The following is a 15,294-nucleotide window of genomic DNA, read 5'->3' on the forward strand; positions in this document are numbered from 1 at the left end:
CGTTATCGTTTCCGCAGTCGTTTAGTGCCGTATTCGGTCGTCCTCGTGTGGCCGAACGGTCTATATGACACTAAACAGTAACGCAAACGACCGTTTTCGTCCTCGTGTGGCCGGGGCCTTAGTCTGCCTCTGTGAGCCGTGCACAATGTGACGCCGGCTTCCAGTTGAGTGGTCTCTCTCCATGTGGTTTGCGCAGCTTTGTTTCACGAACAAGGATAGAAACACATCACACACCAGCTGGTTCAGGTCCTGGGTGCTGGAGAGGAGTCTGTTTGGGTCTCTGTTCTGTTTTTGGCGAGACTTTTCTGAAGAGTGAGCGCAGATTGGCTGCGAAGCAATTTTCCCAGAGGACAGAAGCGGAACCATCAGCACAGTTTATGTCTGAAAGTCGCATGGAATAAACTTTGAGATTGTCTTGTTTTGAGAACAGAGGAAGCTGGCCAACAAACAGCTGGATTCATGGGAGAGGAGACTGTCCTCGCCCTGCCGTGACATTTACTCAAAGGAAAAATGTCTTTCTTTTAAAAACAACTTTCTCATATTTTTATAAAATCCCAAATTGACTGATTGAACCTTCTTTCGGGAGGTGATGTTTTTTGAGATATGATTGCAAGGAGAGACCTATATTAATATTTTAAGGGAAACATGATACATTATTAAAAAGATCTGTGACCCTGTGGATCTGCTCTATAAAATATGGATTTGAATTTGTCAAATGCTTGTGACCCGGTGACCTACTAAGTTACATATGTATTTTCTTCAAATATCAGGGCATTCAGATAAACCATTTCAAAAAAGGTTTAATTTTCCCAACAATGAATCCCACTTGGACTTTTTCTTTGGTAACTGCTAGATAACATCTCTGGGTGTTCATTTTCACTCTTGCCTGACGAACACCAGCTGACACGGTTATAATTTCGCCATTTATTATCAAGCCAGTAAAAAAAGAACAAAGCTCCCCACCCCGCCATGCTTGTGTGGTGGTGTGGTATTTGCTATTTGTTTGTGTAAAGGGGCGTAGAGGCTGCTACAGTAATCTCCCCCTCTTTCTTCTTCTTTTTTTAAAGTTCATTACCATCACCAGAGGCGCCTGGCAGGGGTTAATTTAGCGCCGGGTTGGGGAGCGTCAGGGCGCACACAGTAGAGTGGTTGTGTTGATCACTCCCGCAGAGGCGATGCCCTTTTGTGGAGAGGTCTCTTGTGACAGAGGACAGACTGCATTCAGTCGGGACCCAGTGACACAAAGAAAATAACTGCTTTTTAAAAGGCTCCATTCTTTCCGCGCAACCGCTGGGTGTTCGCTGTGGGTGTTTGAGAGGATCTTTGTGGAGAAAGTAGAGGAAGAATACGCGCCGTGAACGGGTTGGGGGGATTTTTATGGACAGTGCAGTCGATGCTGTCATCCACTCCGCCGACCACCTATGTTTTCTCTCCCGGAGTCTCGTTTTGGATGAACTTTTACGCATTGTTTTTACGCACTGACACAGTCATAATGAACGGTCTCCCCTCGGTACCTGCGGTATAGAAAGTTGGAACCGGATCATTAACTTCAAGAAGAAGTCGTTGTGTGGAAGATGCCAGTTGATAAATTCGCAAACATGGAGGAAAAACTATGGATTTTGGAGGACCTTAATATGATGTACATCCGTCAGATTGCACTCAGCTTACAGGTAAAAACATGTTTCAATTCACCACTTGTCTCTGCACCTCTAAACGCGTTTTTGCTGCTGTCTTTTTTGCAGTTTTTATGAGTTTTCACACAATCTCAAAGCTGTGGGGTGTGTCAGTGGTAGAAATGTATGTGTGATCATGTCCCTGACACATTTACTTAATTTGTCTTGACTGATTTAACTGGACTGGATACAAACAAGCTTACTGAAATATGTATTTCGAAAGTATATAGTGTGTGAGCTCTGCAGCTGTGGCTCTGTGCTGGAAAGTGTGTTGAGGAATCTTTCTATGGGACAAACAAGTCAGGCTGACACTGGTGTGGTCCCCCCCTGTCACAGATGGCAAATCTTAACACTAACAGCAAACAGAAAACAACACTGCATGCCATCCATCTCTCTGTCTCCACGTCCACTGGGTTCACACACAGTCCACAGCTGTGCCTCATAAGTAAGAAGTGTGTGTGCTAGTAACAGAAACTAGTCAATTCATAAAACATGGCCGAGGTTTACCATTAAAACAATAACTAACCAGCTTTCCACAATCTGTTCCTTTTGGAGGAAATAGCTGAACAAAGTGCCTTTTTTTAGTTTAAAGGAAGTGGAGATATGGTCATTGGAAGTGTTACAAAAATGTCAAGGGGGAATTCTCATATACTTGATTTTTTGGCCCTATAATCTGAAAAGACATGTGCTGTCTTGGCTGCAGCTGCTTAAAGGTTTTTAAAAAAGCAGTCCTCACTTTGTCAAATGAAATCCAGTCCAAAAAGCCTTCAGCTGTATGACACAAGAACAGCATGAGAGGTGATATCACACCAATGTGTTGTACCTGCAAGCAGTTTGGCTTCATTTTCATGTGGGAAGTTTTGTTATCTACCTGAGCCAAGTGCCACAGAGTCTGCCAGGTGTCAAGAAGACTTTCTATCACATGGAGATGCATATAAACTCATGCCAGCTTGTGTTTTCTCTTTCTGGGATGTTTTGGCTCCCAAACTGTTGGTCTGTCATCATAGCTCTCTTTACTTTAGAGCCGCTTGTGCTGAAGCATTTTCTCTGAGACCATTATAGCCTGAAATGCAATGCCACCGCTATCACGAGGTGTTTTCACCAACATGTTGATCGAGCTCTAATCAGTTTATTGGTTCCTGTCACAGTCTGTCCTTTGATGAACACATTTGTTTACAGCTCCGACTTGAAAGTGGAACTTTGTCTGAATATTGAATTAAGGGCATTAACGTGGAATGTAGGCATTTCTATCTGAGGATTTTGGAGCATTTAATCGTCTCGGTCAGTTGTCGTTAAATGCAATTGCGAGTGTAGGAATGTTTTAAATAACGAGATGAGCGTTTTTTTTTTTTAGCCTTGTGGGAAAACTGCCCCTCCTTCACAGGGGGTTCAGAGGTCAGGGTCGGCTGCAGGGACGCATTACTCGGCAATAACCAGCGAGAATTTCAGATTGCTGCATAGAAAGTCATGATTTTTCTTCAACTCATATGAGACTTGTTGCTGGTAAATATTCACATGTTTGCTCACTCTCTCCTCCCCCTCCATGTCTCCTGGGTGGGTTTATGAGACAGGGATTCTTTGTATGTGTCTGAGCTGCACAGCCCACAGTTTAACTGTAATTTCAGCAAGCTATGGATGCATTACGCTCCAGGGTGTTTCATAAACGTTTTGCATGGGTCATCAAGACTTGCAATTATTACACTCTAAGCTAGGGCTGCACGATATTGGAAAAAAAACGCCATTGCAATTTGTTTCCTCCCTGCGATATATATTGCGCTATGAAAACATACAGGAATTGAAGAAAAGACCGTTTTCCCCCCGCAAACCATCCTTTCTTGAACTTTAATGCTATACAATTGGTATTTTTTCAACTATATTTAACCGGATGAAGGATTTTAGTCACGGACATCTGGGTCTTAAGTTATCAGAGCAACAAGCTGAGCTAGCTCGGTTAGCAGCGCCGAACTGCCCTGGAGAAACACATGAAAATACTTTATTCAGTGTTTTTACCTTTAATCACCGTCCGGTTGCTTTGGAGATTTGATTGTGATTGGTGGTTTGCTGTGCATGCAGAGCCTGCATGTCACTCACTCAAGTACCCCTGGCATGAGAGCCGCGCAAGTTTTCCTTTTGTAGCAAGCAGCAAAATAATTGTAACTTGACGTGTTTGAGTTAATTTGCCTTCTTAATATCGCACGTCCTAAAAAAAAATTGAAAAAAAAAAGATTACATTTTTTTTATCGCACGTCCACGCGATGTGAATATCGCGCATGCGCATATGGCGATTATCGTCACGACACGCTATATCGTGCAGCCCTACTCTAAGCCCCTTTCTGCTCCTTTTGTTTTACCCTGAGGCGACATATATCTGCCACTCCCATCCCATGCACACACATACTGTACATGTATACATTTATAGCAGAAGTGCACATAGTTTGTTACTGTTTTTTTGCACATGTCATTTTATGAGATAAGCTCATCCGTCATTTAATAAGAACATGAAAACGTGTAAAGGTCATGCGTGTCTTGAGGTCCCAGCATTCCTTAGGCTTATATAATTGCTGTGTCAGGAGGGGAGCGAGGGCAGCCTTTGTGTATTTGCAAGCTCAGTAGGAGGAAACCTTTCTGCTCTTCAGGTTTTAACAAGTCTCTTATAATAAGAATGGCTGCATTCTGGGCTCCACTGCACTGTTTTCTTTCCTCTTCTCTTGTGAAGCCCTGTTAGACATGAGTGCTTTTTCTTTAATCACATTCAAAGTGTAACAAACATTCTGCCCACAGAATACACATCAGAGGTGGCTGATGGGAAACAGGAAATGGTCTGGTGTAATTACTGTTTCCCAGCGGGAATAACAACATGAGTCATTGATCCATGCCGTTATTAGACACATCCTCGTTACTTCCTGTCACCACAAACCCGGATACATCAACATTTGTATTTATTTTGTTCTCTTAATGTCCTGGTTCCTTTTCCTATTCTGGTTTTCACCCCCTGGCCTTTCCCCTTCTCCCTGACCCGAGTGCCCTAGATGGACACTTCCCCCCCCCCGGTCTAATTTTAGCCTGCAGACTGGCCTTGAATACATGGATCGTGGCTTTGCCAGAGTTAAATGTGGATATTTGTTAAAGGGTTTGTGAGGTCAAGATATAAACGCAGGATCTGTGTGTTGTGTTCCCTCTGCTACTCAGTCATTGTTGGAGACAGTACAATACTTTCTCTATGTGTCACTGGGTCTGCCCTCCTCTCCTCAGGGGGGGGGTGCAGCCTGGGGCATGAAGCCGCTCTGGATCATACCAATGACGAAAGATTGAAGAGAGTTGTTGTATTCGGTGAGGTATTAGGACCCAGCCAGTATTCACCCGTTACTAAACGTGTGGAAAACACCAACTGTTGCACTATTTTATTTCTATTTTTTCTTGTACTATTTTGGACAGTTTTACGTCTTAAGTGTATTTATGTTGCATTGTTGGAAGAGCCTAGCATTTTCATTGGCACCTCTATGCTGTTGCTATTGTGCGTTGACAATGAAGCCGTTGAATCTCTGAATCTCAAACTGGGAGGTGTAACTACATGAAAACAAAATGATATAGAGCAAGTGTGGTTAGAAACTCCCCATCTGTAGAAAAGCAACACTGAAATAAGTTTAACATTTGGGTCTGTAATCTTTTTTGTTTATCAAACAGTGCTTACATGTTTTCAGTCCCTTCAGATTTCTAATTCAAACATCATTTCATGATATGCTTTTTGATCCCTTACAATAGTAGAAATGATGGCTGCATGCTTTGGGAAGAAATTAGTCATTGGGTAATTTTTTGATCAATATTGTCATTATCATGAAAGATATATTTGAAATGAACATGGTGTGATTCTTTAAAGAGGTTCTGTATCAAACAAATATATGTTATAATTCTGTAGAATACGATTTTTCTGTGTTAGAACCACAATTTCAATGTTGTGCAGTTCTACTAAGTCATTCTGATGAATTACAAACGTTTATTTGAATATGTATCTACCGGTTGGATGTCCTTAAGCAAACAGACACCCTCACATGCTGTAGTGGGAGCTCTGTCTCTGACCCTTGTTGATGCTGATCTATGGGGGGGGTCAGCTGGAGTTTCTTGCTGCCTCACCAGGAACTCTTGTTTGACCTCTCACACGCTCCCCATCCCTAAACTTAGCCGTGGCCATGCCAGATAGTTCTGCAAATTCTGAACACCACAGGCAGGCGTTAAATATCCGCTGGCTGGTATCCATGCTGCCTCTCTTAATCTAATTTTGAGTAACCGTTTGACAAAGTTAGCTCCTCCGTCCAGATCAATGCCTCCTCTGTTCCTGATCGAATCCGTGCTTGAAAGACATATTTTCTTATGATTCAGTGTACATATCTCTTGGCATGTGTCTGGAACCTACACTGAGGCTGTTTCCATACTGTACATAAAGCCTTCCTTCAGTCCTGGTGACAGGTATTTCAGCCCCGCAGAAGGGTATCTAAATGTAGGAGGTCCTGGAGGCCAAAGGCCAAATTGACAGCAGTTAATCCCTGCCTGCTCTGGGACTGTAAAGCAGTATTTCCTTGTGCACTGGAGCCAGACTGATGAATCTCACCCCGGATGATTGATATGTAGAAACAGCAGAGGTTAATCTTATTTGTACTCGGACAGTAAAACGGTCTAGACCAGAAGTTGCATTTATTTTTCTGTAATGTTTGAATCCCGTTTTTCTATTTTAAGACATGTTGTTCTTTAATACCGTAGCATTCATCCGTTCAATCTCATTTTCCTGGCCCTTTCTGTCCTCTAATGAAGTTACCGTTTTGGCATTGCAGTCAGTATTAATATTAGATAACATGATCCCAGTTTGGAAATTGTTTTTGTAGCATCATTTAAACAAAGCACTACACATGAATTAAACATAGGATAAAATGGACAATAAACCTAAAAGTAAATATATTCAAGTCAACAGTGAAACATATACTGTATACCTAAAGAGTATTTGTTATTGAATATACACAATATAAATATACAGTATAGAAGTTCTATAATAGACCAACCTACTACTAACAAAATGTCAACATAGGATTGTATTTGTCCAGTATTTGCATTTTTTAAATAACATTTAAATCCAATAATACCGCCTTCTACAAAGTTTATATCTGTGTGTGTCTCAGCTCAGTGTGTGTGTGTCTCTGCATGTGTGTGTGTGTGTGTGTGTGTGTGTGTGTATGTGTGTGTGTGTGTGTGTGTGTGTGTGTGTGTGTGTGTGTGGTGTGTGTGTGTGTGTGTGTGTGTGTGTGTGTGTGTGTGTGTGTGTTAGTTCAGCTGCACGCTTGTTTAGGTAGCCTAAGTTACGCCAGGCCTGCTTGCTTTAGTGGAAGGTGTGCTAAAGCTAACAGCGCCTGGCTCTGCTGATACAGGATACACACTCACGTCTGAGCCAACACACATTCCTGCACAACGGACGACTTCATCGCACACCGCTAACCTGCGGAGCGTGGCCAGAGAGTGTGTGTGGGGAAATATTTGCAAAGAGTAGTACTGCAATACTGTAAGCTGTATATTCAAGTCGAGAGCTTTGATTTGTATCCAGGTTAATTCCCTTGTCGGTTTTGTGTGTGTGTGTGTGTGTGTGTGTGTGTGTGTGTGTGTGTGTGTGTGTGTGTGTGTGTGTGTGTGTGTGTGTGTGTGTTTGGCATCTGTATCACGAATAGCTACGGTGGCTTCCAGTTCTTCCAGTGCTGTATGCCAGAAGCAGGCACAGTGTGTGTGAGGTAGAGGAGAAAGAGTGCTTTGTACCTCACACACACCCTGGCCTGCGCTCCCTACCAAGCCCTCCTCTCCCGCTTGGAAACGGCATATCTCCTAAACCCTCTGCAAACCAGCTGACAACCCACCTCACCTCTGCACCCAACACTCCCTCTCCCCCTTCCTCAGTGCTGTACCCCCCCCCCCCCCCCCCCCCCCCCCATCAGTCCTCCTCACCCCAGCCAGCGGTTTAGGAGGAGCAGCAGGTCTGAATGGGCACTCAGTGAGAGCAGGAACCAGTTAGATGCTGCCTGAGCCAAGCTTCCTTTGAAAAACAGCGAGCATGAGCCAGGAGAGGGAGCAGGAGGAAACGCAAACTGAGAGGAGCTGTTATTGGCCGGGAAGGGAGTTGGGCTTAAAAATGTATTCCGTTTTTTTACTAATTACCTCCTTTTGTAACCTCATCAAAGTATCACAATATAAAAGTTATGATTACTTACTGTTAATTTTGGATTACCTTGATATCGAATGCAATGCAGATAAATACAAGAAAGAAATATCAATCCCTAAATGGCCAAGGAACTGCATTTCCTGGTCTTTATAACCCCTCAAAGTCCTAATAGGTTTATTTAGTAAAGCACCTTTCACAGAAATAGAATTCACAAAGTGCTTCACAAGAAAGAACAAAAGTTCAAATTAAGACCTCAGAAACATGAATACATAACAACATGAGGCAGAAGTGTAAGGTTAACATAAAAACAAAACATAGAGTCCCGAAAGGAACAAACACTAACAAACAAGTACTTTACATACAAGTCATCATTCACACACATTCACACACCTGCTCAAGTAAACTGACATTCACACACATTCACACACCTGCTCAAGTAAACTGACATTCACACACATTGGCCAGGCCAACAATGATGACTGCAGGGGATCAAACCCCCAAAACCTCCCTTCATTCCACTCTCCCTCATGGCCACAGTCGCCTCACCAGTTGTATTATGTACAACAGTGTGACCTTAGAAAAGAAGAAACCAATATATTTGTCTCAAAAAAGTGTCCTCCCTTACGTCAAACAGAATAACTGGATTTAAGAGTGTCCTCAGTATTTATTTCCACAAAAACACAACAAATAAAGGCAACACACAGTCCTAAATATTTCAGATTAAATTATACCACCAGTCAACTACTGCATATAAACAAAAGGATGAAATGGGCAGTCAGGACCTGAGACTCATGAGGTGTTGTAATGTAAGCATCTGCTTTGCAATACTGCATGCTGTATTTTAGAATGTATTTGTAATCCTAGTAATCGCCGTCTTTTTATAAACGTACCAGTAATCTTAAAACATATTTTTGATGTAACTGTAAGGGACTGTTCCCTCCTCTTCTGATAGAGTCCTTTTACATGTAATCTGTTACTTCCCCAGCCTGATTATTGGAACATTTACTTGACTCTCCGCATTATCTCCGTCTGGATCCATTGGTTAATTTCCCTCTCTGTTCTCCTGTCTGTCGGCCTCTATCTCAGCTCCCAGCCTTTCCCCCACTCACTTTTATCTCACCTTTCTTTAATCCTACTTCGTCCCTTCTTTAGGCTTTTTACCTGGGCACGCACACAGGCTTTACCAGTGAAAAGATTATTTTTGAAGCTGCAAAGAAAATTGGAGTCACTTAAGCTGTTAGAATTGAGACTGCGGGCATTATTCAAATCAGCCGGTAATGGCTTTCAAGCTATGCTAATGCTATCTTATCGTGGCAACATCTCAGAAGCCACTGTTTTGAAGCGGAGATATTAAAAGTCTGTATTCCTTTGTAAAACATGCAGTAAAGAACGTGTGGACTTGTTCTGGGGACGCAGCTGGCGGCGCAGGCTGTTTAATCAGATGGTCGTCTTTGTGGTAAAACGAGCGTTTAGTGATGTGCTTAATTGAGCCTAGATGTTGCTTTTTGTGTTTGTCCATATGGATGCAATTTGTGCTCGCGTCTGTGTGATATTTGTGTGCTATCCAGCTTGTGAGAATAACTGCACGGTGTACATGATTGTGTGCAAGTGTATGGCTCATGCGGTGACTTTATTGATTCATGTGTCTTTGTGAGGTTTTTGTATAGTGTGAGGGGGAGTTCTAAGTGTTTGTGAATACATTCAGTCTATTTCTGTCTGTATTTCTGTGTGTTTGTGATCTCTCTCACCGTTACCATGTTAGTGCCCTGCGACGGAGGGTAGGTGGAAGTCAGAGAGGATGAGTGTGAAGTGAGAGCTGTGTAAACAAACAATCACCACCATTAAAACAATCCAATGCCCATGAAGTGAAAAGCATTTGTAGCATCATTGTGTCTCTACAGATGGTGTGTTTTAAGGGCCGGTGTGTATTTAAGCAATGAGCCAAAGGGTCAAATGTAGTGTGTGTGTGTGTGTGTGTGTGTGTGTGTGTGTGTGTGTGTGTGTGTGTGTGTGTGTGTGTGTGTGTGTGTGTGTGTGTGTGTGTGTGTGTGTGTGTGTGTGTGTTAGAGCTGCACAAGTAATCCAACTTCTATCAAAATCTATATGTGGACTATTACAAGTTACAAGAGCACACTATTTGTTAAAACTGACTGGCTCTGTTGTGATTGGTCAACCACTTAGAGATGTCCCACCCCCTTGCCCTATCACGTACATCGTGTTGGAGCACTAGCCAATAGAAGCGCGAGTGTTACATAGTGAGGTCACTGTTCCGGAAGTATATAATGGAGTCCAATGGAGCTAACCAAACTACCCTTTTGGCTGCAAAGATATGCTGATCTACAAATGGTATTGTACGGATTTAACAAGACATATTAGATATTTAAAAAATCATACCATAATCATTTTATCTTAATTTTCAATGATAATGAAGACAATGAAGCAACAATGTCCCTCCAGTCTTGTGAATCATATCGCAATTGCAATGTCAGTCAAAATGATCATAATTTTGTTATTTTTTTCCGTTATTTTTAGTTTTCCAAATCGTGCAGCTCTAGTGTGAATGTGTGTGTTACTGGTGGGTGTGTCAGCATTTTGGAAGGATGCCATCCGACTATCATAGAGTCTTTTCTGCTTTCATTAAGAACAAGAGATTATCTTTTCTCTCTTTCTTTGTTGATGTAATGCCGTTATTGCCTCTGTCTCCATCTCTAATTTTCACAGAGTCTGTAAGACACCCACATCACATGAATAACAGTTTTTATTAATTTGAGTCACACGAGAGTAAAGTGACACAGAGAAAGCCGAGCAGATGGCCTCGCAGCATCCCCAGGAGGCTTATCTCTGCAACTAGAGACAAGTTTGAGTTGTTTGTGAGTTCTGTGGCTGCGTGCCTTAAGATTGATGGTTGTGCTGTTAAGTAGAAACTAAACGCCAAGGGCAAACTGTCATGGGGGAATTCCAGGGTTTAGAGGCGGGTCAGTGGGAGCCTGGGCTTTGGGCTGAGGTAGATCTGGGGGCCGAGGCTGCTGAAAAGGGGGCCTCTTGTTGTGGTGCGAGGTGTTGAGAGCCATAGCTGAGCTGTTCCACCCCCAAACAACTCCCTTTTCCCCCAAAAAAACAACCTCTGTGTCTACCTCACCGTGATGAGATCAGTGGAACAAAGTCTCCAGCTGGATGACATCATCTTTGGGACTTGGGGTCAAAATCTCAGGGTCATATTAGGGAAAGGTGTGTGTGTGTGCGGGTGTGTAATGCCCTTAGAGAATTGTCCAAAGGCTGTTCTGTTAGTACCATAATCCTTTTATTGTGTGCTGTCTGCTTGCATACACAAACACACACACACACAGCTTTGACTCACTTACCTTGTGTGTCCTCCTACGCCCCCACCCATTAGTGAAACTATTAAAGGAAAACCTTTCAGAGCCTCCGCACGTTGTCTGAGTTGAAGGGACTCCATCTGTCGGTCTGTGTGTGTCTAATCTTGTCATCATTAGGAGAGGAAAAGGTTAATCCGTCTTATCATTGGGTAATGAACTAGACGAGGATTCTTAGTGGTTCTGGGGAGGCGCATAGCTCGATGTGATTGGCTGAGAGACAGCTAACTGAACTGAGACTCACACTAAACCAAGCCCCTCTATAACGCTGTGTCATTTGTCAGTAAGTCACTGAAAACAGACCGGGGGTTGGTTGTCATGTAACTACCTATGTGCGTTTATTGAGCCACTATTTTGGGCTTTAAAACACACACACACACACACACACACACACACACACACACACACACACACACACACACACACACACACAGCTTGTGAGTCTTTAACCGCAGATATAGCACTGGAAGAACTGGAAGCCACTGTAGCTATTTGTGACACACACACACACACACACACACACACACACACACACACACACACACACACAGCTTGTGAGTCTTTAACCGCAGATGTCACTGTGTAATCCATCATGATTGACAGGTAGTATATATAGCTTTCAATATGATCACTGTTTACTTAACTTGCATATACTAAGCTAAGGTACAGCAGCAATGCATCACTGATGGCATAAGTATCCCATGATGTATGTCAGGTTTCTCACGCTGTAGTGATAATTATGATTTTGTAATCTAGGTTTACATGCCAGTTAAGCTCGGTGGTCTGCTGACTACTATGAGCTATGAATTAACCCCTTAAACTAAAATCAGGGTGGGATGTCGATATCATTTCTGTTTGGTGACATGCTTCAGTCTTCTCGCAGCATGCTTGATGTACATGACCTTTTTTGGCCCCTCTACCTGCCTGACACTTAAAGGAAAACACGTCTCTACATGCTACTTGGTCTTTGCATTAGAAAAGAAAAACAACAACACAGGAACATATTAACAACGCAGTTTCTCAAACTTCAGAGTTCAACAGTAAGGAGAGGAGTGAATGATCCTGTTTCAGAGGATGCCATTCCCTCTCATGCCCAGTAGGTGGCTGGTATAGAGTACATGACTACCTTCTTTTGGGTTTTCCCTTTCCTGTAGTGTGTTAAATTGGTTTTTGTGCATATAATGCTGAAACTCTCAGATGTAATCACTATGGGGGAATTCAGGTCCATCTTAAAGGACAGAGAACACGACACCATTGGTAGATGTGAGTGCTCGTTTATCCTAAAATCGTTTTAAATGTTGCCAGTTTTGAATGATTTTTAATAGTTTATTTTACTTTGCATATTGACTGGCTAATGTGCCATTTTATTTGTGTTTTACAGCTGTATGTGTCTGCCTGTCATGTCTGTGTTTTATGTGTTGTAACTTTGTACATGCTGCCCTTCTTGGCCAGGACACTCTTGGAAAAGAGATTTTAATCTCAATGAGTCTTTTACCTGGTTAAATAAAGGATATATATATATATATAATGGTCTGCAAAGGCTAAAATCCCTGTGTTCCCTCCAGAGGGAGTTTCTCTCCGACACTCCCCCCCCCCCCTGCCTGAAACGCCTCCATTGGACTCCTTTGTGTATCAATCAATCAATCAATGTTTATTTATGTAGCCCAATATCACAAATGTTACATTTGTCTCAGTGGTCTTCACAGTGTGTACAGAATATCAGTATGACAAAACGACACCCTCTGTCCTTAGACCCTCACATCGTACAAGGAAAAACTTCCGGAGAAAACCCACAGTTTAAAGGGAACATGGGAGAAACCTCAGGGAGAGCAACAGAGGAGGGATCCCTCTCCCAGGACGGACAGACGTGCAATAGATGCCGTGTGTAAATTAAAAAGATAATACATTTGCAACATAGGTAATCCAAATGTTTTGGATATGCATGTGTGTATAATGTGTTTACTTCTGTAACATAGTCATCACTGTGTAAAACTCTCATTTCTTTTGGCTGGAGCTCCACCACATTGTTCTTAAAATCAAATACAAATATGAACCTGAAAAAGAGCATAATGGGGACAATTCAAATATATATTTGTCTTCTCAATCTCATCTAAAAACAAGAGATTTTGTTGTAAAACATCTGACAAAAGGTACAAAATAAAAGAGACAATAAATATTAAAATGTATCAAATTCAACTTTATTGTCAATCTTTCAGTTTGTGTGTACAAGCAGAGAGATCGAAATGCCGTTTCCTACATTGTTATGGTTGCGCAATTAACAAATACGTATTGCAGTTTATTTATTAGAATATCGCTAGCCCAAAAGCACTTTTGCTTTTGTCTTTGTGTACTGCACTATTTAGTTTTGATTGCATTAGTTGTCAAAAGTGTGCCAGCGTAAAATAAATCAAAAGTGATGGTGGTAACAGGAAGAGAAAGCTTCACACTCTTGTGTTTTCACTCTTATTCCTGGCCCCTTGCAATAAAGCAACTGAAGCTTGTCCATGTGCTCCGGTTCTTCCTTTGGGTCAGTTTATGTGAAATTGCCCAGAGACCTTCATTCAAACAAAGAGCTGTGAAAAAGGGGGTAAAATATGTGATAGAGAAGCACCTCAACAACCTCTGCCAACAAAGACTCAAGTTATGAGGTGTGAATGTTGCTAAGCTTATTCACTCCTCTAGGCTGTGATGCAATTACGATTTCATTCTTATTTGAACTTGTGAAAAGATTACAAATGTAACAGACATTGAAATATGTCTATAATTAGACACATTGCTCTTCTATCCACACAGAAAGGAGGAAGGGATTTTCAGGATGTACAGTAGCAGCAGAGAGGAAAGGAAACGCATGTTTAGGAAAAACACTCTTGTCAGTGAGTCAATAGGAAATGCTTATGTCTCAGAGGGAGGGGGGGGGGCAGGTTATTGCAGCTGGAGGAATGTCCTCTCATCCTGTAAAATGCAGAGTAATGACTGGGAATGATGGTTATCGTTCATCAGCTGGTCTGAGTCATTCAGCATGGGAAACTGAAGCTCACGGTGCAAGTCTGTGTCTAATCTAACATCCGGATATGTCTTGTTGTTAGGTCAATATCATATCCCTATTTAACAGGTGACCACCATTGTTTTTGCTGCCATACATGCTGGCATTGTCCCTCCTTCATGTTGTCTCAGACAGCTCTTCTCAGGCACAGCTACCTGCTGATGAAACCTTAATCTGATTAACTGTGGGATATTTACAGCTTTAAATCCTGAGTTATCAAGGCTCATCTTATTTGTGTGCATGGCAGTTGTCTTTCTACGGAGGGATAAGCAGAGAGAGATACATTTGAAGGCATGTTTTACTTGTTGTTGTTGGTGATGTTAAGGTAAAGCTCTGTGTCTTCACATTCATCTGTTAATAATAATAATAATGCATTTTATTTATATAGCGCTTTTCACAACTCAAAGACGCTTTACAGTATGAGGGAGGGTAGACAAATAAGGACAGGCAAACAAGTAAGTAAAGTAAAATAAAATAGCAATAATAATATAATATATAATAATAGCACATGTATTGGGGGACACCATTTACATGCACGATAACAACACACTACAGGAAAGGGAAAACAGCATAATAGGGGCCCTTAAATTGTATTGTTTGTTGCACTGTTGGAAGAGCCTGGAACTAATTTGCTGTAGGTATTGTGCATATGGCAGCACAGCCTTTTAATCTTTTAATTGAATCGTTAATGCCTTGATAGAGCACCTTAGAGCTTCACCCGTCCACATGCAAACATGCACAGATGTGTTATTGCACCATTGGGAGGAACTTTGTTGTTGCCATTAGCCAAGCTGCCCACAGACTCTCCTCCTACACCCTGCTCCTCCTACATGTCATCTGCTGCATCTCTGGACTATGTACCATTCCTCTTCTCAACCCACAAACACACAACAAAACAAGTGTTGTGCTTTCTGTCTTCTATTGCAGAGATTGTATCCATTTTACCCTGCAATATTTAGGAACATTTCAAAACTACGGCTGTTGTTTTTGACTGATATTGCAAATGGGGTA

The 15,294-nt window shown here is 42.0% G+C and overlaps 1 protein-coding gene across 4 annotated transcripts in view; it reads left to right on the forward strand.

Annotated features, from left to right (window-relative positions):
- The window catches only part of rtkn (rhotekin), a 79,914-nt gene that overhangs the window by 25,648 nt on the left and 38,972 nt on the right, over nt 1–15,294 (forward strand). The window contains exon 1 of one of the 4 annotated variants that reach the window (XM_034238442.1): nt 1,123–1,670. The exons of the other annotated variants lie outside the window; for them this stretch is intronic. Within the exon in view, the coding sequence (XP_034094333.1) occupies nt 1,575–1,670 (96 nt within the window). The 5' untranslated portion in view covers nt 1,123–1,574. Of the gene's footprint in view, nt 1–1,122; nt 1,671–15,294 lie in introns of those variants that run through there. 4 annotated transcript variants of the gene reach the window in all.

This window comes from Gymnodraco acuticeps, unplaced genomic scaffold (assembly GCF_902827175.1).
Source record: "Gymnodraco acuticeps unplaced genomic scaffold, fGymAcu1.1, whole genome shotgun sequence".
Classification (NCBI taxonomy): Eukaryota; Metazoa; Chordata; class Actinopteri; order Perciformes; family Bathydraconidae; genus Gymnodraco; species Gymnodraco acuticeps.